This window comes from Rousettus aegyptiacus, unplaced genomic scaffold (genome assembly GCF_014176215.1).
Source record: "Rousettus aegyptiacus isolate mRouAeg1 unplaced genomic scaffold, mRouAeg1.p scaffold_m13_p_1, whole genome shotgun sequence".
Taxonomy (NCBI): domain Eukaryota; kingdom Metazoa; phylum Chordata; class Mammalia; order Chiroptera; family Pteropodidae; genus Rousettus; species Rousettus aegyptiacus.
Genome location: NW_023416284.1, coordinates 11,517,115 through 11,538,116, shown reverse-complemented (window position 1 = coordinate 11,538,116; position 21,002 = coordinate 11,517,115). Strand labels below are relative to the sequence as shown.

The 21,002-nt window shown below is 49.9% G+C and overlaps 1 protein-coding gene across 2 annotated transcripts in view; it reads left to right on the top strand.

Moving 5' to 3' along the window:
- Positions 1-6,220: 6,220 nt before the first annotated feature.
- Positions 6,221-21,002, top strand: part of CAPZB (capping actin protein of muscle Z-line subunit beta) — a 123,941-nt gene continuing 109,159 nt past the window's right edge. For both annotated transcript variants that reach the window (XM_016128260.2, XM_036229373.1), the window contains exon 1: positions 6,221-6,337. In XM_016128260.2, the coding sequence (XP_015983746.1) occupies positions 6,335-6,337 (3 nt within the window). In that variant the 5' untranslated portion in view covers positions 6,221-6,334. The remainder of the gene's footprint in view (positions 6,338-21,002) is intronic.

The window sequence follows — 21,002 nt, the reverse complement described above, 5'->3', positions numbered from 1 at the left end:
TCCCAAATACGCATATAAAAACTCCAACAGCTGGCCTGCATGTGAGAGACCTTTCTATAACTCTGAGCAAGACTCCACAGATGGTCAGGATACAAATACTTCTGGTCCAGCAGAAGGCAGCTGTAAGTTTTCCCAGGTACCTATTAGAAAAGCCCAAACAAAACCCTGAAATGATGGCATCTAACCTCAAATTAACGTATCATCTTGGCAATGAAGACTGTGGGGATGTATTAAAACAAAGTGGATTGCTAGCGGGCTGTCTACCTCCCCCTTCTTGCTACATGTTCTTTCAAGATGCTGAGGAGTGGAAAAAGTTGAGCTAAGCTGTCTAGTCGAGGTTGCCTCCTCTACAAACCACACAGTGTTGTGTCTTCAAAATAAATTAGCATATTTTTTGCCTGTGTTCATTCGTTCTTAGGGTTCCAATAACTAGACATTTCTGAGACTCAAAAAGAGCCTGTTTCATTAATTTGCATGAGTTTACCCAGAATGCACGCCTGTAATGGCCATCTGTTTTGGTTTTTAAAAACTTTTTGTTTTCCTCCTCAACATGTCTTTCTCCTTCTTTTGGTTATAGTACCCTAATTTACCATTATCAAGGGAACGGGTCCCTTCCCCCGACATCAGCTCCCCATCCCTGCCAGCTCCAGGGGTGGTCTTGTGACTGAAGCCTGTTGGTAAATGAAGTCATGAGCATGGATGAGACTAAGGAGAAAGCACAAAATAAAAGGAGATAGCCCATGATTGAGCCTCGAGGAACCCCATAATTCAGTGGTTGTGTAGAAGTGAATGAGTCTGCAAAGAACAGAGAGGAGGAGCCATCGCAGAGGTCGGATTAAGACTAGGCGAGTTCTGTGATGCCATGGAAGCCTCTGATGCCAGAGAGCTCTTCAAGGAGGAAAGAGCGGCCAACAGTATCAAGTGATGTCGGAGAGTCAAAGGAGGTGAAGACTGAAAAACAGCCCTGTGGTTTTGACATGGAGGGATGGTTGGCCTTAGGGGTCATTTTGGTGAAGAAGTGATAGAATAGAGTGGGAAATTAGGAAGTGGGGAGAGGAAATACTGAGAATTCTGTAGCTGCAAAGGCAGGAGATGGGGTGGTAGGCTAGCGGGGGTGTGGGATTCACATAGGCTTTTATTTTTTCTTAACACAAGGTGTGAGACATTAGGCATGTTTGAAACCACAGTAATCATCTAGTTGAGAGGGAGTAGTTGAACAATCTGGGGAGAGACAGGATAATTGAAGTATAAGGCTCCTGAGAAATAGAACCCCAAGAGGAAATATGTTGACAGCATTTCCCAAACTTACTTGATGGGCCACCCCTCAGCATGCAGAATTTATTCCGATCAGTATTCTGAAGAAAACACTATGGCCCCAAACCAATTAGTATGGTCAAGGCCATACTTTGGCTTCAGCTAGTCAGAATCCTCTCCTCTGGAGCTGAGAGTGAGCTCAACTCCATGCAAACTAAATGAGAACGAGGGTTAAGTTGTGGAATAGAGACAGTGTATGTGGGAGATACCTCAGAAGTGACCTCTGAGCCAGCTGAACGATGGGGAAGGTAGAATTATCAGGTGGTGTTCCTTCCCTCCTGGTCTAGCAAGGGGTTAAAAGCTGGCTAATTCTAGAGTTCTCTTGAATCTCCAAAGACAAAATAAAACATCTAAAACCACTGTTAGTAATTCAAAAAGATCCAGAACTCAGGAGGAAGCCCTAGGTGTGCTAAATCAGGGGTGATTTAGGAGCTAAGCAATTCCCAGCCTCTTGGAATACTTGTACATTTAGTAATTCAACAGGTATAGCTTTGGGGACATAATTGAAGAAGGAAAGATAATGTTGGGTAAACTTCTGGGTAATAGTAGCAAGTGAGCCTAACAAAAAAATCAGCACTTAGTGGAAGGTTGTTTTACCAAGTACCTCAAGATTGCTTCTTTTCTCAGGTGGGGGTCCTATTTGGCTCTGGGCTTCCCTGCCACCCTGCCTCAATTCAGCAAACATGCGTGGGCACCTACTGTGTGCAAGTTGTCATGCTACGTGTTAGAAGGTAGAAGCATCATCTTTTGCCATTTACAAAGCACTTTCCTACATATGATCTCAATTTAGTGATTCTGAAACAGACTTTCACTCTGAAAGTCAGAGTGCAATCATCTATTTATCTGTGTGACCTTGGGCAAGCCGTTTTGTCTAAGCCTCAACTTCTTCTATGGTAAAAATAGTAAGTTTGTAGTTCAAAGGATTGTTGCGAGCAATCGATGAGCTATTACAACAGCTTAGCACATAGTGACCTCTCACTTAAAAGTAGCCATTACTTTATTATTCATTCTTGGTCCACTTATTCACACTATAATCCTGTGATGTTGATACTATTAGCTTAGTTCACAGATCTTCATTGAGCATCTATTATGTGCTAGGTGCTGAAGACCCCTAGTGACCAAAAGAGCAGTTAGATACACAAAAGGGGTCCCATAACTGAGTTCACAGAAAAGGAAGAGAAGCTATCAGAGGGAACTCAGAGGAAACCTGAGCACCAGGAGAGGCGCATCATGGCGGAGAGTGGCCAACTGCAGGAAACACCGAGAAGTCAGCAGTGAGATGATGCCCCAAAGAGACCATTGGCCTCTGGAACAACGGATTTCCAGGTAAACAGGTGGAGGCAGAAGCTCGACCCAGACTGATCTGAGGAGGAATTGGAGTTGGTGTGGGAACAGCAACTGCAGAGAACTCATGAAGTTTTGACGTGAATGGGAACGAAAAAATGGGGGAGGTGGCTAGAGGGAGATGTAAGATCAAGGAGATTTTTGTTAAAATGTTAAAGAAATATATGGTGCATGTGATTTTAAGGAGGTGGAAATTTCGGTCCAGAATAGAGGGAGAAGTTGGTGACTAAGGAAAGAGATGCAGGGTACAAGCGGAGGGGCTGGCTCTGGTAGGTGCACAAACCCTTCATTCGCTGTAAGAGTAGGGAAGGCAGAGAATGTGAGCAAGGTGCAGAGTTGCTGGTAGTCCAGAGGGCTCCTGTCTGATTGATACTATTTTCTATGTGAAGTATGAGGCAAGCTGATCTGCTCAGAGTGAAGGATGAGAAGGGGGTAGAGGAAGAAGAGTGAAAAATCATCCATGTAGAGCACAGGGAATTTAATATAGGGAAATAAAAGATTGCTAGGCAGGACTGAGGGCTCCTTTGAAATCCGTGGACATCAATTTAAAGTGCCACCAGTCACATTTCCTTGCAAGGTTCAAATATTCTGATATAAGCAGAGAGTAGGGGAAGCTGAGAGTGGGCTTAACTTGGGTTGGGCAAGTTAGAAGGAGAGGGGACACAAGGACTATGGGATTTTTCAAGGAAGTGAGTATGATGATCATTACTAAGCTGGTAAGGAGGGAAGTGAGCATGAGAGAAGATAAATATGAAAATCTGGCAGAGCCACAGGTTTGTAGGTCTTAGTGAGGTTGAAAACATGCCGTGTGTGTTACTGTAAGAGGCTAAGGTCAGATGTGAGATCTTTGCGATTGTTTTCTGAGATAGTGCAATTATTAGTGAGAGCAAGTCCAGGGTAATACCATGGGAGCAGGGACCTGGACATGGGGGAAAACTGGAAGAAATGAGTAATGTGAAGTTAGTAAGATTTTTGATGGATTACGCTTATGGATGCATAAAGTAAGGTACAGGAGGTGAGGTGGAGGTCAGTCAAGGAGAGCAAAAAGGTCGAAGGTGGAAAAATATGGTAGAATGAACTTTAAGGGGGTTGGGTTTTTGAAAGAGGAAGGGAGGAGTACTAAAAATATTTGTGGTGCTTGCCTGCCCACCCGCACCCCTTCTAGGAAGTCATCTTTAATGCTACGTGCCCCCATGCTCATAGCGATAGTTGAAAGGCTTCCTTTCTTTCTTATTTTCTTCAAATAAACAGTCAAGTGTCACTTCTTTCACCAAACTTTCCCTTGTGCCCTTGTTTATCCCTTGGGACACCACCTTCTCGTGGTCCTCCTCCTGCCTTCCAGGTCTTTCCTTCTCAGTTGCCTTGCTGGTTCTTCTTAATCTTAACCCCTCCTCTCTACAATCACCTCCTAAATGGGCTCACCTAGATTTCTTGTGCTTTTAAGTACCTTAAAATATAATTTATTAGCTGACAGTTCTCATAAGTTTATCACCAGCTCCAACTTCTTCCCCCAACTCCAGATTTCAGTATCTGCTTATTTGACATCTCCATTTAAATCTCTGATAGGTAATCTGAAATGTAACTTGCCCCAAACTGATTGTTTTGCTGCCCCCCGCCCCCCAAATCTCCCATAGATCAATAAACAGCAAATCATTCCAGTGTGGGTCAAGCTAAAAATCTTAGCATCCTTTTTTCTTTTAATGCCACCAAGTCATCCGCAAAGATCAAGAATACGGTCCCTTCTTGCCACATCAGCGCTACTGCGCTAGCGGATGCACCTTGCTCTCTCTGTTGTGTGACCTTGGGTTACTTCTTGCGTTCTGTTATGAGGATTGAATGAGTTATTATTTGTAAAGTGGTTAACAGTGTGCATCACACAGTAAGTCCCATATAAGTGCTTTTTAGATAAATAAAAAATGCCTTAAATACAGAAACTTTCTAGTCCCCCTACAGTCCATTGAAAACACAGCAGCCTCTGACCCTTTAAAGGGGGACCAGATCTTGTCACTGCTCTGCACCTCTGACCTTCTCAGCTCCCACTGCTTTCCTCTTGCCCATTCTGGACCAGTCACCTTGGCCTCCTCATTCCACAAACAGACCAAGGACGGCCACCATTGGGTCTTTGCTCTTGTTCTCTGTGCCTCCCTCTAATCGACTGTTACTAAGTTAGGCCCTGTTTTGCTAATCTGCCTACCTGTTCCCTTACTCTGATTTTCCTTCACATCGGTAATCACCACCTGACACCCTATTTACCTATTTACCTAGTAGTTGATCGTCTCCTCTCCAACATTCAACGTCTGCAACAAAACGGGCTATCTTGTTCACTGCTTTACTCCTGGAGCCCAGAACAGTGCTTGGTACACAGTAGGTGCTCAATAAATACTTACCAAGTGAAAATAATTCCTAAGTGACACTCCCTTCTCTGAATTCCCATAATACGGGTCTGAATCACTCTTGTGGGGCTTACTTACCAATTTTTATGCCGGTGGCAGGTTTTACTGGACTATGAGCTCCCTGAGGACATAGCCTGGCTCCTGGTAATAATTTCTATCATTTATGCAACACTTTACAGGTTACAATCCCCTCACAGATGACCAGATTTAATTCTCACAAAAGAGAGCCAGCGAGTTAGGGAGGACAGGGCTAGCACCCCAGGTCTCCTGCCTGCTAGACCAAGCTCAACAAATATCTGTTGAATGAAGAGAAACAAAGAAAAATAATTTGCTTCACGCTGGAGTGAGGTAGCCCCACTGGACAAATGGGCTGGTGGTTCTCTGTAGTACGTCTAAAAATACCCATAACGCCTAACATTCATCGAGCCCAGTTTTCTAATCCCTACCTGTGTCGTCCTCATAGCTATCCTGTATAGCCCGTAGGTATGAGGTCTTGTTCAACCTCTATTCTCTTTTGGTGCCTCAAACAAGGCCTGGTATATAGTAGGTGCTCAGTGAGTGGTGTGGCCCGAGGTTTTTTTTTTTTTTAGAGATCGGGATCAGGTGCAGCCCCTTGCTCCAGGTCCCACACGCAGCAAGCGGCAGCGCCGGGATTCCATTTCAGGTTCGCTCACTACAGTCTCGCTGGGCTGGGTCCGCGGGCCGCACCAGTTCCGGGTCCGCCGCGGGAATGGGCGCGTGCCCCGGGTGGGGCGGGGAGGGACTGATCCCTCGCAGCCCCAGTGCCTTCCGCATCCCCACCCCGGAGGCACGGTTCCTCTGCCGCCACCCGCTTCTGCAGCCCCAGAGCGGACGGCTGCGTCTGGGTGCGGACGGAAGCCCTCTCCCGGTGTCAGCTCCAGCACCCGCGGAGCGGCCGCGCTCCGGCCCGAGCCCCAGCCCGCCCCGCCCACCCCGCCGACCCTGCGGGCCGCCGCGCCCCGTCCCGCCGGCAGGCCCCGCCCCTCACTTCCCCGACCGGCGCTCCGCCCCGCCGAGCCGCGCTCCATACTTGGCGATCGCCGCGGCCCTGCGCGCTCATTGGCCGAGAGGCGGCTGCGTGGGGGGCGGGCCCGGGCCCGGCCGGGGCGGGGAAGGAAGGTGGCTGCCGCCCGGCGCGGGGGGAGGCGGGCGCTGACCCGGATGTTCACTCCTGGGCACCCGGGGAAGTGGAAGCGCCGGGCCCTGCTGCTGGAGAGAGAGCCGCAGACACCGGGACCCGGACCGCCACCGACGCCGCCACCATGGTAAAGGCCCGGCGTCACCCTCCCCCAGCCCCGGGGCCCAGCTGGAACTCACGTTCACCCCTCCCCCCTCCGCCGACCCCCGGGCCGTGAAGGGTGGGTTCTCCCGGGTGGGGGAGGGGCGGGGTCCGGGACCCCAGGTGGACACCATCCCTATCCACTCAGGAAGGGGCCGCCGGCGGTCTGGGTGGGCAGCGACCCTGCCTCGCCCTCCAAGCCCCTGCACTTGGCTCTAAGTGGATTCTCACACTTCACCTCTGGGTCCAGGCTAGCCTTCTGCATAGCTCAGGCCAGACCCCCCTGGACCTGTAGGCCAGGCCAGGTACCCCCTCCAGTGACCCAAGCGTGGTCTCCCCTCCTCCTCCCCGTGGCCTAGGGCTAAGTCCCCTTTCCTCATCCCTACAACCCAGACGAGGCCGTCGTTTCCCACGCTAGGCCTCTGTCCCCCTCTTCCTTTGCCTCGGTCCGGACCCCTATCAACTCCTCCTCCAGTGGCCTCAGCCTAGATTTGCTTCCTCTTCTTCACGGCTTCAGCTTGAACCTTTTCCCTCCCTGGTCATAAGTCCTGGCCTCCTCCTCCTCTGCCCATGCCCCTGCCTGGACATCACCGTTTCCCCCCTTGCCCTCATGATCCCCTTTCCTGGACTTCTCACCACTCTCAGCAGCCTGCGTCAGCCCACTTCTGTCCTGGGCTTTACCCTTCCTCCAGGGCCCTGTCCTCGGCCCTGCCTCCGACCTAGGTGGTCCCGTCCTCTTTACACTAGGCGAACCTTTTTTGCCACTTTCGGGAAGCTCTCCAGCCCTGGGTGGGGTCTTCCTGGGGCTGTGCGTTTTCAGGGATGAGGCTTGCCCCTCTTGGGGAGGCCTTCTGGGAGCGAGCGAGGGAAGGGCGGGCATCTGTGCCCGGAAGGGAGGAAGGGAGCGCGGCGCACAGCGGGACCTTCCGCGGCTGCCACCTCCTTGGTGGTGTCGCGGGCGCGGTGCTTGCGGAGCGCGTTCTGCTTGGCTGCCGAGGCCTGAGTCGGAGCGGGGCGTAGGGGGCGGGGATGAGGGTTGGGGAGCCAACAGGACAAGGATGAACGCACAATCACCCCTGTGAGGCTGCAGCCCTTGCGGGGTGGGGGGCCAGCAAGCCCCGAGGCCAGCATAGGGCTTGGACACAATGCACCCCAGCAGGCGCAGCCTCCCTTTTCCCTTGAACTGTCAGCTCGTGAGGGTTGGAACTGCTGATTATGGAGGTGTCTCGGATCAGGTGAGCCAGACCTGAGGGGAACGCTAGCTCTACTGGTGATGTTTGTTTTGGTAATGAAGGCAGGTCCTCTGACTGGCCTGAGGGGTTTCACATAGGCCCACACACGTGAGCCTGCCCTTCTGTTCACTTTGGAACCTTCTGCAGGGCAGGCCCAGCACCCAGGTTGGAAGGGCCAGAGGGCTTCTGTGTCACACGACCAAGGAACCTTTGGAGAATGGACTGACAGAGCTCAGGCTATCCACCTGCTCCTCCCTCCAAGCACAGGCAGATGCTTGGTGTGGACTTTGGGCCTCAGAAGGTTTTCGAGGCTCTTGGTTTTTTATTTAATGAAGGGATGTTGCCGCTGAACTAGGGTGACTAATCAGACTGTCCAAGTTTTTTCTTGATGCCTTCCTGTACGTTAATTAAAAAGGTGGCTAATGTGATTTTTCATGCCATTGGACTTCTCTTCCTTGGTTGATAACTGGTTGTATGGGGGTGGGAGAAGGCCCAGTACAAGACCTTGGTGGGGTAAGAATTCTGAACAGACTTGGGTGAGGACTTTAAAAGTGGGTTGAGTTTTGTAAATTTATTTTGGGGCGGAAGCTGGAGAAGATGGGTGGGGTGGCCAGGTGGGGCTGCTCAGGGCAGGTGACTTGCCGGGAGGGGCGTCTTGCTTTGGCCCTGGGTGCCTAACTCTTTCAATGTGATGGGGAAATGCCCCGTTATGATCTGGGAGGAGCACGATAACCCAGGAGGCTTCTCAAGAGTCCCGCCTGGGCCGTATTTGGACAATCTGAAGGGACTGTGGGAGCGGTGGAGGTGAAGGGCTGCCCTTCCTTTAGGGGCTGCTTTGTGCCAGACACTGTGCAGGGAGCTTCACCCATCCGTTCATTTAATTCACACAGAGCCCTCTGAGGTCTGGTGGAATAACTTAGGGTGTTGCTCAGTCAGTGGATGCACACCTGGCAGGCTCTAAACTTTGTCCTTCTCATCGTCCCAGGCCGCTTAAGTGTGGGAAGATACAAAGGACACTGTTTAGCAACAATAATGGGGTACTCAGAGACGGCAAGGGAGGAGCAGCGTTTACAGCCCTCTGCTCTACCAGCTGAGCTGTCGAAGGAAGCACAAGGGGTAGTGTTCGTTGACTGGATCGTGTGCTGGGTCTTCGCATGGGAGACCTAGTGTGGGGATGCAGGCACACCGAGCCTGGGCCTGCACCTGAGCTCTCTGAGGGCGGGGGTTCTATCTTGTGTTCCGTGGCCGTATCCCTGGGGCCTAGAGAGCACCATCACCGGAGGAAATGGCCTGGAGGGCTCTCTTGCAGTGCGTCTGTGTCCATGAAGTTAGCCACTCAGAGACCATATTCATTCTTTCAATAACTTGTTCTTAGTATCCCCTGGGCTGATAAGTAATTTCTCACTTTTTTTTTGCTGTCAAATTTATTTCCTACTATGCTGTGAGCTTCACCTGTATGAGCTCTAATAAACCGTGTGGACGGTTGGGGGAGGACAGACGTGGCGGTGGGGGTTGCAGCGTGGGTAAATGAATTAAGAGCACTGTGGATTTTACTTTCAGAAGGTTTAACGATAGAGAAAACAGCTAGATCTCAGTTACCTACGGAGGAAAATAGAGGTTTGAAAATCTAAAATGCACTGGCCTTTGGAGTAAATTCCATGATTTTTGTTGGCATCAGTTAAGAATGCACAAGAATTTATATGGATTCCCTTAACAGGTAATAATCTTACAAGTGTCTGTACGTGCTTTACAGTTTAAAGCACTTTTCCTTACACAGCTCTAGCTTGTAACTTAGAAATTATTATTTTTAATTTAGAGTTATGATCCTGGTGCTGGGTTGGGGCTATGTCAATGAAGGGACAGGAAAGGCCCCCTTGTGAGTTGTCCCTCTAGCTCACAGATGTTTTGTCTGACAGGAGCTGATAGGCGATGCCTGTCATATTGTCACAAGGTGAAACAATAGAGTTGACACTAATGTGTCTGGGCCTGTCTCCTGGTGTGGGCGAGATACCGCTCAGCTCAGACTCCTCAGGTCTCAGCTCAGACTCCTCATGTCTGTACAGTTCTGTTCATTTAAACCCAACTGGCCTTTCTTTGGTGGAATGCTTGAAAAAGAAGCCAATGATCAATAGCTCGAGGTTAAGGAGGTGCTAAACCATACATTTGAAAGTGAATGTTCCTGTTTATAACTTGGAGGGCCTGTATTTCTTTTACATTCTGTGGGGGTGGGAAGAGGTTAGATGACCGACAGTACAGAGACGTGGTGACTGGGCAGGTACGTTGACCATCGAGACTCCTGTTTTCCAAGTGCGCTCGGGGAGTGGGGTACCTAAAGCTATAGGATAACACCGATTCACCTTGTATTCATAAACTGTCTTCTCTGTGCTGCTTCATGTGCTGAAGAGGCAATGATGAGCAAGACAGGCAAGGGTCTGAGCCTGCGTAGCTTACATTGTTGGGGGTGGGAGGGGTGTCTTTAATATGCTCAAAGTTTAAGGAGGGAGAGCTTTGTTTAGTATAACTGCAAGCATATTTGCATAAGATATGGCAGGAGACATAAGAGAAAGTTGGGGCTTGTGCTAAGGCTTCGGTCCTAGACCTTTTGGAGTGTGCCTACTCTTGTCTCTGCCATCACCGTGGACATGAACTCACTGCACACACAGTCTGTTCCTCTGTAGACCAGCAGCTCTCCCATCCAGGAATGAGTGCCATGGAAATCCTGCCCCTCTAACTTGGGTAACTACCATTGATTGAGAGTCTGCTGTGATCCAGAAACATGACTAGGTTATTCCTTATCTCCCCTTTTGCTATAAGGAACCTGGAGCTTGAGAAGTTGAGTGACCAGTATGAGTGGCAGGCCTGGGACTCAGATCTGGGTCCACCTGACCCTTGTGCCGGACACTCACTCAGTTTGTCCGAAACAGTGAGCAATGAGCCTGTGAGTAGACGATCTGGTCCCATTTCTCCTTGTAGCAGATCCTGCCAATGAGAGGGGTGCAGAAGCCCAAAGGATGCAAATGCAAGATCCACCCATATTAGGACCGCCTAGAGCCATGCTATTTCCAAACCTAATCCTTTACAGATGTTGTAGTGTAAGGAGGTGGAGACTTCGTGTTTTAATGGCAGCAGCCATGTGCCATGCACTCCGCTGGGAGCCTTAGCTCGTGTATCCTCCTCGCACCAGCCCAACCGGGAAGGATCGGCCTTAGGAGAGGCAGCATGATATAAGAAGTTAGGACTTAGGAGCCAGACTCTCTTGGGATAATAACAGTAACTCCCAGGAAGGCTTTTGTGAGGATTAAATCAGATAGTGTGTGTCAAGTGCTTCAGTCAGCATCTGGCACGTATTATGTCGGTACTCACTATTATCACCATTTTCCAGATGAGATTTAAAGCGGTATGTGGCTAGTTCCTCTGTAGCTTCTGAGTGGAGGAACTGGGTTTCCTCACTCCAGAGCTAGATCGCTTTCCTCTGCTCCTTACTGTTAAAGGCTTATTTGAAGTTTGTGTGGCTTCGGGCTGTGTCTTGAATGAAGAACTTCCCAGATAGAGCCCGAGGCTCTATTTCACCCCAAAAGGCAAGGCTCCCTGTGCGCCAGACGCCACCTGTCGCCATAGCCTGATGCTGGAATTCGGGTCCGATGCCACATCAGTGCTTGGTGGAGGTCCTTACGGACCGAGACTCCTCACCCTCTTCCAGGCTTGGAAGAAGAGGGTCGGGACCGCAGACAAAATGTGAGCTCTGCGAGAGCAAGGACCGTGTCTGTTTGGGTGTCTGTCTGGGTGTCTGTCTGGTTCGCACTCGCTGCCTCACACCTGCACTGGCCACCTGGCGCTTGCTGAGTGCTTCGTGAAGAGTGCCTGAGGGGTTAGAGCGGAGGGGCGGCCGCATTTGGCTTGGCAGATCTGGGTTGTAGTCCTGTTTCTGACACTCAGTATGCGACCTGAGTGAGGATCCTAATCTCCCTCTGCCTCGGTTTCTTGATCGTAGCTTGAGGATAACATTTCATGGGGATACCAGGAGAAAGAAAGGAAACCTGTACTTTATCTCGTGCTTAGCACACAGTAGGTGGTAGCTATGATTACTATTTGTCTTAGTCTGCTTTCCACAGAGTAAGTGGAAAGCCATAATCCCCGTCCTCTAATGCAGAAGGGAAGGCATGATGTATCCGAAAAGCTGAGAGCAGCAGTAGTAGTATTAGAAACGACTTAGGGGCCGCATCTGCCATCCTGTCAGGCTTGGCTTGCGTGCCACCACCTCCAGGAAGCCCTGCAGACCACTCCAGCCCACAGTCAGCTTGGGGGTTGGGTGTGAAGCCCAGGGAGACCTTGCCCAGGCAGAGAGGATGGGGCGGGGTGCAGTCAAGGAGGGGCCATTCTAGGTGGCCTGGAACACAAGCAAAGGTCAGGAGTATGGTCAGCCTTGTGAGTTTGGTGACCAGCATGGAGTAGACAGAGCGAGTGTGGGTGCCTCAGACTGAGGAGTGAGTTGTGGAGTGCCTGAGCTGCTAAGCTAAGGAGTTTGCATTTGATCTGAGACAGTGTGGAGCCAGTTAAATTTTTGACAGGGCAGGTAGAAATTTGAGGAGGCTGGCAGAGTCGTGGTATTTTAAGAAGAGTCTTCTGGCGTGGTGTTCAGGAAGGACCAGGAAGTCAGGCATTCGCGAGCACAAGCTGTGAGGTTATGATGGTCTCGGCTGCGGTGCGTCTGTGGGTATGGAAAGGAAGGAATGATTGAGAAAGATAGGAAGGTAGAGTAAGGCATCGTGATTTACCACCTCTGGGGCCGAGGGGGACGTTTCTGTCCCCAGCGCGCCCCCGTGGAGGCATTCTGATAGGACCGTTTATCTTGACCTAACAACTATTTCTGGTCAGTTTAAATCCTAGATAGTGGCTTCTGCAAAGCCTTGATATCCTAGTATAACAGCTGAGCAGGGATTTTAGCCTGGCTAGGCCAGCCGCCCCGCATCTGCGGTGGCACCCAGCTCTGCTCAGCTCGCACAGCCTTCGGCTCTGGGCAGACAGCTGCCCACCCAGTGTGCCGAGGGGACCGAGATGAGGACTGCCGGGTGGAGGTACTGCGTGGTGACTGTAGTAGTCACGGGAGCTCTTTTTTACCAACTGTTTTTTAATATCCAAAGCAACCCTGCAAGGCAAGTTCTCACATCAGCCTCGTTGCACAGGTGAGGACCCCGAGGCCTCCCTCTGTGGTCTGACTCCTGAGCCTGTGATCTGGACACCAGGCGCTGCTGCCTCTAGTGGCTTTTCCATCAGGTCACTCATTTGTGGACGCTCACCGAGCAGTCAGATAGGCCTGTTAGAATGCGAGTCTAAAGTTCAGCGGAGGAGGCAGGTGGAAACAGGTGGGTCTGAGATTCTGAGCAGCTTGGGCATGAGTGGAACCGGCGAAGCCAAGTCCGTGTGATACAAGCGAGCTTTGGGGGCCCTCTCGCCTTTCCCTTTCCTCACCCCTGCTGTTCTGACATCCCTGGAAACCCGTGACAAGGAGCCTTCATATACAGTCTAGATCAAATGCAGACTTCGTAGTGATAAATGTCCAGTCCCGTAGTCCTGATTCCTCCCAGGCAGCAACCCGGTTTGCATCCACCTGCCCCACAGGGGTTATGAAGATGAGGTGAGTCTGTGTGGACGGTGTGGCTCATGCCTGGCATTTTGTAAGTGTGGCAGGAACGTGACCATTGTCTAATTAGTTTATTAGCGTGGGTGTTTGGTAGGTGATGTTGTGTTTAACTCCAGCCAGCCTGCAAGGCAGGCGGCAGCCCCTGATCTGTTGAGACCCCGGAAGGTAGAGCCCTTGCCTGAGGCTGACTATACGAAAGGGCTTTCATTCCAGCCCAATGTTTTCTGCCCAAAAAGTTCTTACCACACTGCAAATGACAAGCAGTCATTCCCACTGGCTCAGGCCCTGAACTTCTCCATCCATTGCTTCCACTGCTGTGCGAAGCGTCCTTGTTTTAGCATTGAACTCAGCACAGCCCTTCCGGGTTGGGATTTATCCTAAACCATTGTGTTAGTTAGCATTATTTGGGCTTACTGTTTCAGAGGTTTCCGTAAGATGATGCAGGCAGAGGCCTCATTACATTTACCAAGTGAAATATCTTTAATTAAAGATATCAAGGTTATGCAAAGATTTTGCACGTACCCTTTCTGCGGGGGTAAGTGAAGAGCAGGCAGCCCCCGTGGGCATTGAGCATTTCCTGGTGGCACCAGACACGCTCTTGCCTTCTCAGTCGTAGCTGTGATCACTAGGCAGAGTTTGGGTCTGGTCGGCTCATGTCTGATAAGGCTGCTCAAGGCTTCTCCACTGAGAGGCTTTGGCCTCGGAGGCTGTGTCTGGCCCACGCAGAGGGCTTCCTGCAAGCATTGTTGTGCTTGGAGACCGAGGGGAGGCACGGTTATCCACCGCACAGCCCTGGAGAAGTCTAATTTGAGGGCGCCATGGACCACTGAAGGAGCTACTCAAATGTTTCTCTGTCTCACCTCTGGCTTCGTTTTTATCAGTCTTTGCTTCTCTGCTGGGTAGAGCTTGTTGGTGACCTCCCGGTCAGTGTGTGGTCCCTGGGGCTGGATGTGGACCCATCACTGAGGAACACGGACCCTGATACAGCAGTGGCCCGGCGTGACCATTTAGGTGCTTTGCGCTGTTGAGCATTTCTTAAGTGCACTGTCCTTGCTTCCTGTGTGACCTCCAGACAGCTCCGGTCTTGAAATCTTTTCCAGCCGTAGTGGGTGTGGATCCCTGCTGGTCCTGAGAATTGAGGCCTCTGCCTTGGTCTTGTGGAACAGGAATTGGGGGTGCGCGGAGGAGCAGTCTTCATCCCGCAGGACAGATACGAAGTCGTCCCTCCTGCATCTCGTTAGTCACGGCAGCGTCACCTGCCCTCTTCCGGTGTCTGCTGGACGGGCACAGGCACCCTCCCATTCTGTCAACCCCAACCGCGTGAGGCCTCTTTCTTCATCGTGCAGTTGGGGAAACCGAAGCTCAGAAAGGCGCAGTAACTCGCCTGAGGGCCCCCAGCTGGTTAGCGGCAGGGTTAACATTGGGGTCCAGGTCCGTCCCAGCCCAAAGCTCGTGCTTGTTGAACTCTGCCGTCCTGTCCCATGCAGAGACTCACAGGGCGCCGATTGTATGGACGAGGGAACTGAGGTCGAGAGAGCTTCACTGTAGGTCCAAGCGTGGTGGCCGAAGTCTGGGTTTCGGTTAGACGTCAGAGGTGTTTTTGGTTCGGGCTGTTGGAATGAAAGCAGCTGGAACTTTCTGAGCGGCCGTCCGTCTTTAGGAAGATGCCTGCTGCGCCGTCAAGTGTTAGCTGTGCCGTCGGTAGGGGTGCGCCTTGGCTTTCTGGGCGGCGCAGTTCTTCATGCACCTCCTGTCCTCATCATTGTGACTGCCCCTTGTTGGCAGCTGCCGGTTGACAAAACCTTGCAGGGTCCCTTGGCATTTTCCTGCAAAGCCCCATCCCAGCCGCTGGCGCCGTACGCAGCAGGGCTTCCGAGGGGAAAGGCCATGCTGGTCCTCTGAGCGGCCGAGCTGATCGCCCTCACAGGGCCTGATGGGTTCTGCTTCTCACCCTTAGGGGCGAAGGTGAGTGAGAAGTCCGCCCTCGGGGTCGTGAGTGGCCTGGCAGTGTTACTGTCCCTGGTACACGTGTCATTGCTTCATAAGTGTTTGTTGAGTGAATGAATGTCCGGTAGGTCCTTGATACGTTTGTAAGGGTCTCTCCCCCTGTTAGGTTGAACTGCATGAAATTGCTGTTTCCCCAGGTCAGAAATGGTTGAATACCAGCATTTCGTGTGGTTCCACCTGATACAGACTAAACACTGGGGTGGGGTGGTGGCGCCGGGGTGAGACTTGTAGCAGTGACCAGATCTCCCTTCGGACTTGAGGCCTCAACCAGACATGGCTCCTCATGAAGCCAGTGTAGGCTTCTAGTTAGTCAGTGTCACTTCAGGTGGGAGCGACAAGAACGGAAGCAGGAGAGTGGGGTCTGCCTTCGAGACGGGGTCAGCACATTCTTCATCTGTTCAGGCCACTCCTGGCGTCGAAGACTGTCTGGAGCTGCTGGCAGTAGAGAGATCAGGGCTGGGTGGGGACAGTGATCTAATTGCGCTGGCATTCACTGGTGGCTCTGCACATGGTGGGTGTTGGGCCCTTGGACCAAAGTCACATGCTGGCCCTCCTGGGAGCTTCCTGAAGCTTCCAGGTGGTTCTCAATTCCAGAGTTGAGGGGTTCTGAAGTCGGACTGCCTGGGTTCAGGTCCAAGCCTGCAGACTCAGGCAACTTCTTCCACACTTTGCCTCAGTTTCCTTGTCTCACAATGAAATGTTGAGGACAAAAGTATCATTTCTAATGAATTTTACGAGGATCAAACGTGTTAATGCACATAAACCCAGACACGTGGTACCATTATTATTAACAGTAGCAGTAATGGGGTTACTGTCAGTGAGATGTACTCTTAGCGTGTTATTAGAGCTGCAAATGACTTCAGATGTGGAAACTCCCTTTGCTTTGTTTTGGAGGAAGTTCAGACCTTGTGTTGAGGCTTCGTCTCCCATCATCGTGGGAGGCGTGGCTTTTCCCTTTGCTCCCTGGAAAGCCTTGTTGGTGATGGGCCTTGTAGAGTGTACACCTGCCTCTCTGTGAACAAGTTGTTTGACATGGTGCTCTTATTCCAGGTGATGATAAAAGTCACTCTTCTGGAAAACGACTTAGTTTTTTTTTCTTTCCTTTGGCACGAGTCTGCCAGTTACATTTGGTACCCAGGGCATTTGAGAGGAATGAGGCGCGGTGCTAATCAGAGATCCTCATCTCAGTTCCCTCCCCATCCCACACACAGGGCCTGTGCTTATTTGCTGACACATTTTCTCCTTTTCTGAAGGTGGCAGGTTGTCGTAGGTGCTCTTTCTGAACTACCAGAAACCTGCAAGACTTCGCCGCCTCAGGGATTTAATGTTTTATTTTAAGGACATGTATTTGATTTTAAGAGCATGTGTTTAATTTAAAGGTGTGTGGAGCGTTAGCGTTCAGGAGTATAAGGAGGCATGATAAAGGAAAATGGCAAAAAAAAAAAAAAAATACTGATTGTTGGAAGACAGCCTGGTACAGCAGAATGGAAGAAGAGCCCAATCCCACTAGGGCTGCTTCTGGACTGTCTGAGCTTGAACTGGTTACAGCATCTCTCTGAGCCTCAACTTCCTGATCAGTAAAATGGACGTACGTCCTCTTCACAGGGTAGATGAGAGACTTAAATAAGAATAATGTACATGAAGTGCTATAACTCAGGTCTCATATGGGCGCTTAATACAGGCTCATTATTATCTATAGGAATTTCATCATTTACTGTGCAAATGAGCACATTCCACAGGGAAGAAAATTGGATCGAATCTAAAAAAAATTCCTGTGTTAAGGAATACCATAATTCTAAAATTAAGTGTAACGATCACTCTAAGGAGTTCCTCATTTAAAAGGGAGCTTCTTTTCCCACATGGTAACTTCTAACCTGTAGTCAGGGTTTAGAATCACTTTTGAGGCCCTGAGTCTTTTTCTTTGCTGACCTTTGTTGCTGCCGAATACATCCAGGGAGACTCTGAAATAATGAGCATAGTATGGGGGTAATAATTGTCAGTAAGCACACTAGCATTCAAACCTGCGGCCTCATTACTCCGTGCCCTGGCCGTGTGACACTTGCCCCTGGGGCCAGAAGTCAGCAGAGAGCCCGTAGTTAGCTTCCTACCTAGAGAGTCCAACTCCAAGAGGTAGAGCCACACATAGAGGTTTTTGACCTCCGAGAACTTGGAGCAATAGGCTGTGGGTGTCAGCACCTGTGCACAAGATGAGCAGGACCTCCACATCCTCAGTTCATGGAAGTTACTTTTCATCTTATTTGGCACTAGGTGAGATTCCTGGGAAATAGGTCCAGTCTTCACATTTCCTTAACTGTCTCGATTTCTTCTTTCCTTTAAATAACTTCCTCCAGGGGCATTTATCTAACTGCTAGCTAGAATCCCCTCGAGCTTTGCCTACCATAAAATTGGCTGTATAGCTTTTTCCCCTCCCCACATTGATGGGCAATGGTTTCTGAGCTTGCTGAATTCCAGAGGGAGAGAACACAGAAGCATCGTGGGAATTTCCCCCAGGATGCTGCTTTTATTTTGATTCCATGGGATCTGATTGTTGAGGAAGCATTTCTTGAGATAACAGGCTAGAACTGGTTGCCATAGTCCCTAAGGAAGGGCCCTCCCATCATGTGACTATTTGGTAGAACATAGACACATGAATAGAATGTTGGACCTTTGCGTGATGAGCTCAGAGTGGTTTGTGAGGCTTGACTCTTACTCCAGCACCCTTATGAGGCAGTGGATTAATGGATGAGATTCTGTGAGTTGAATTCCATTACATGTTGGAATCTCTGAGGAAAGGGAAAAAAGTTTTTCCAGCCTTAGGTTATGGTCTGTGTATTGGAACAAGTACAACCAGATTCCGCCAGCGGAAGCCTGTTTAGGAGGCCCTGAAGAGTTTGCCCTTCGCATGCGTTGTCCTACAGTAGTACCCCCTGGCCCGCGAAGCATGCATTCCAAGACTTCCAGTGGACGCCTGAACCACGGATAGTACCCACTCCACATATACTGTGTTTTCTACGGATGCTGTGTAGACACACACCTTTTTTACTTAAAGGAAGGACTTTGGCTTCTCTTTGGCTTATCTGAATTGCCAGCATCACTACTTTTGAGCCTTGGGGACACTATTAAGTAAAATAAGGGTGACTTGAACATAAGCACTGCAGTACTGTGATAGGCCACATGATAACTGAGGTTACCTGATTACCTGGCGAGTAGCGTGTACAGCATGAAGATGCTGGATGAAAGGGGATTCATGTCTGGAAAGAGCGGGCAGATGTCCGAGATTTTATCACGTTACTCAAAACAGCGTACAATTTAAAACTGAATTGTTTATTTCTGGAATTTTCCATTTGACCAAGGGTAACTGAAACCGTAGAAAGTGAAACTGTAGGCAAGGGGGATCTTGTCAATTTCAGATCCTGTAACTTTATGTAAATTATAAATTACGTAAATGTAGAGACTTACGTAAATTGCTGTTACGTGGCAGAGCCAGGATTTGAACCGAGCTGCTCTGACTTTAAAACTTATACCCTTGACCTTTGCTATACCATGGAATTTTACTCACACCGGGCCTGTGGCTTGTCCAGATCTCACAGTAAATCACTAGGCAGCTGGGACCAGGGTCCTGTGCCTAACACTCTAGAATCTGGACTCTACACTGTGGAATAGGCCGACGTCTCATCTGCCACATCAACGCAGGCCCGTTTGAAAACTCATCTTCAAACATGCTTCTCCAGTGATGACATCATGACATCACGAGAGAGCTTCCTGATAGTTGGATCGACCAATCCAGAAAGCCAGTACTCTGAGTTAAAGCAGAAATCTAGGGACAAGTCTGGATTCAAACCCATGTCCTGTTGATCTATGGCTCCTATTTTGTTTGTTCGTAGGAGATAAGAGTATGAAATAGCAAACATCCATTCTCTAAGTAGGTTGGAAAATGATGGTATATTGATACAGTGGAAGGTATTGCAGCCATTTAAATGTGAAATATGAAGACTAGATAGCAATATGGGAAAGTTTTGTGAAAGTGACGAATAAAGCAGAGAGTCTTTACAGCTCTGTAAAAATGTCGATGTTGGAATGAACCATGTTAGAATGAACAGCTACCTCATGGGGTGGTTGTGGGGATTAAGTAAGTGAACAGTTCGTAAGCCCTTTGCCCTGTTAGTTGCAGTGGGTATCTGTGTCTGTCTGTCTCTACACATACTAGCGTGTATATACACCTTTTCTCCCTCCTTTTGAGTTACTTCCTTAAGACAGAGCCTCAGGACAGGCGTTGCCCGGCTGCAGGGAGCGTCCCTCCCAGTCGCTTTGCTCTCGCCACGCTGTCCGGTAGCCCTGGCCGTGCTGGCCCATCTCCGGGGCCCTCTGATCGGGCCGTGCTCTCCCTGCCGAGCAGGCCTCACTTCCTCAGTCTGGCGGCCTGTTCCCGCCCAGGGGCAAGAGCTCCTTGCTGTCCTGCAAAAATGTTCGATTCTAGGGTTAGCCTTCATGGTTTTTGCCATATTCTTCAGAACCGTTAATTAACTTTTTTAATTGCCTATTTTTAATGTAAATTATTTGGGGGAGGAATTGTGCCATTACCATAAGTGGAAAACCAGTATCAGTAGCCGTTAGTAGCAAGTACACAATGAAATAAACATACATAGTTATTGATATAAAACATGTTCTTCTGTGGACCACCTAAAATCGTCTGGTGACCTCCAGTGTCTGCCTCATTCCTGTCTCTGGGCCTCCGCCTGCAGCATGCCCCTTCTTTATCTTCCTTCCTTCTGCTTGTGTCTGTCCCACTTACCTTCCAGGACCTGACCCTGTCCCCTCTCTGCCTTTTCTGACTACCACAGTTTTTCACACCCATCTGCCCATCCATCCATCCATCCATCCATCCATCCATCCATCCATCCATCCAAATAAACAAACATTTAACGATAGTATGTGTTCCATTTGTGCTGGGGATAAAGATACATTCCATACGTATCTACTAGGAGACAGTTCAAGCAGGGAACAGTCTGACAGAGGAACCTGTGGAATGAGGTAATTGCTGTAAGGTGGTGTGTGCAGGTGCATCGAAGAAGGTGTCTGGCTGAAGAGAGTCGAGGTTGGGATCCCAGGAGAGAGGCGTTTTGTTGGAGGGGAGGTGAGGGGACTCATTTGTCAGGAGGACAAATGGTGAGCACAGACATGGCAAGCAGAGAGAATAGTATGTACCAAAACTCAGGGGTATAGGAGAACATGGCATATTCAGGGGAAGCAACAATAATTTAAACTCAGTGGAGCCAAAAAGGTAGGGGTAGGAGAGCTTGATGCGACCGGGCAGGGAGGCAGAAACCACCTCCTGAAGGAGTATGTCATGACGGGGGCTGTGATGTCACCTCGTCCATTTCAGTGCCCTCTCTGTGCCCTGACCTGACCTATGACATGGCCTTCACCTGTACAGCAGTTGGCTTTCTCGCCTTGAGTATTATTTGCGCCGGTTCACTGTCGTCCACACCCCCTGCACCATGATTATTTGCTGAGTGCCCTATGTGTGTCATTTTCTGTGCCAGGTCCAGGGGCACTGACCTGAACGGAAGGCCGTCCCTGCCTTAAGGAGCTCACAGGGATAGAAGGCCTTCTCGTTGGGCGCGAACACCGATGGTGGGGACCCTGGGGAGCTTCTTGACCCTTCTTGATTTTTCCTTTGTTATAAACGTTTATATGTGTTCATTATAGAAAAGTTGCAAAGTATAGAAAAGAAGAAAATAAGATCACTTACAATCTTACCCTGCCGGAAG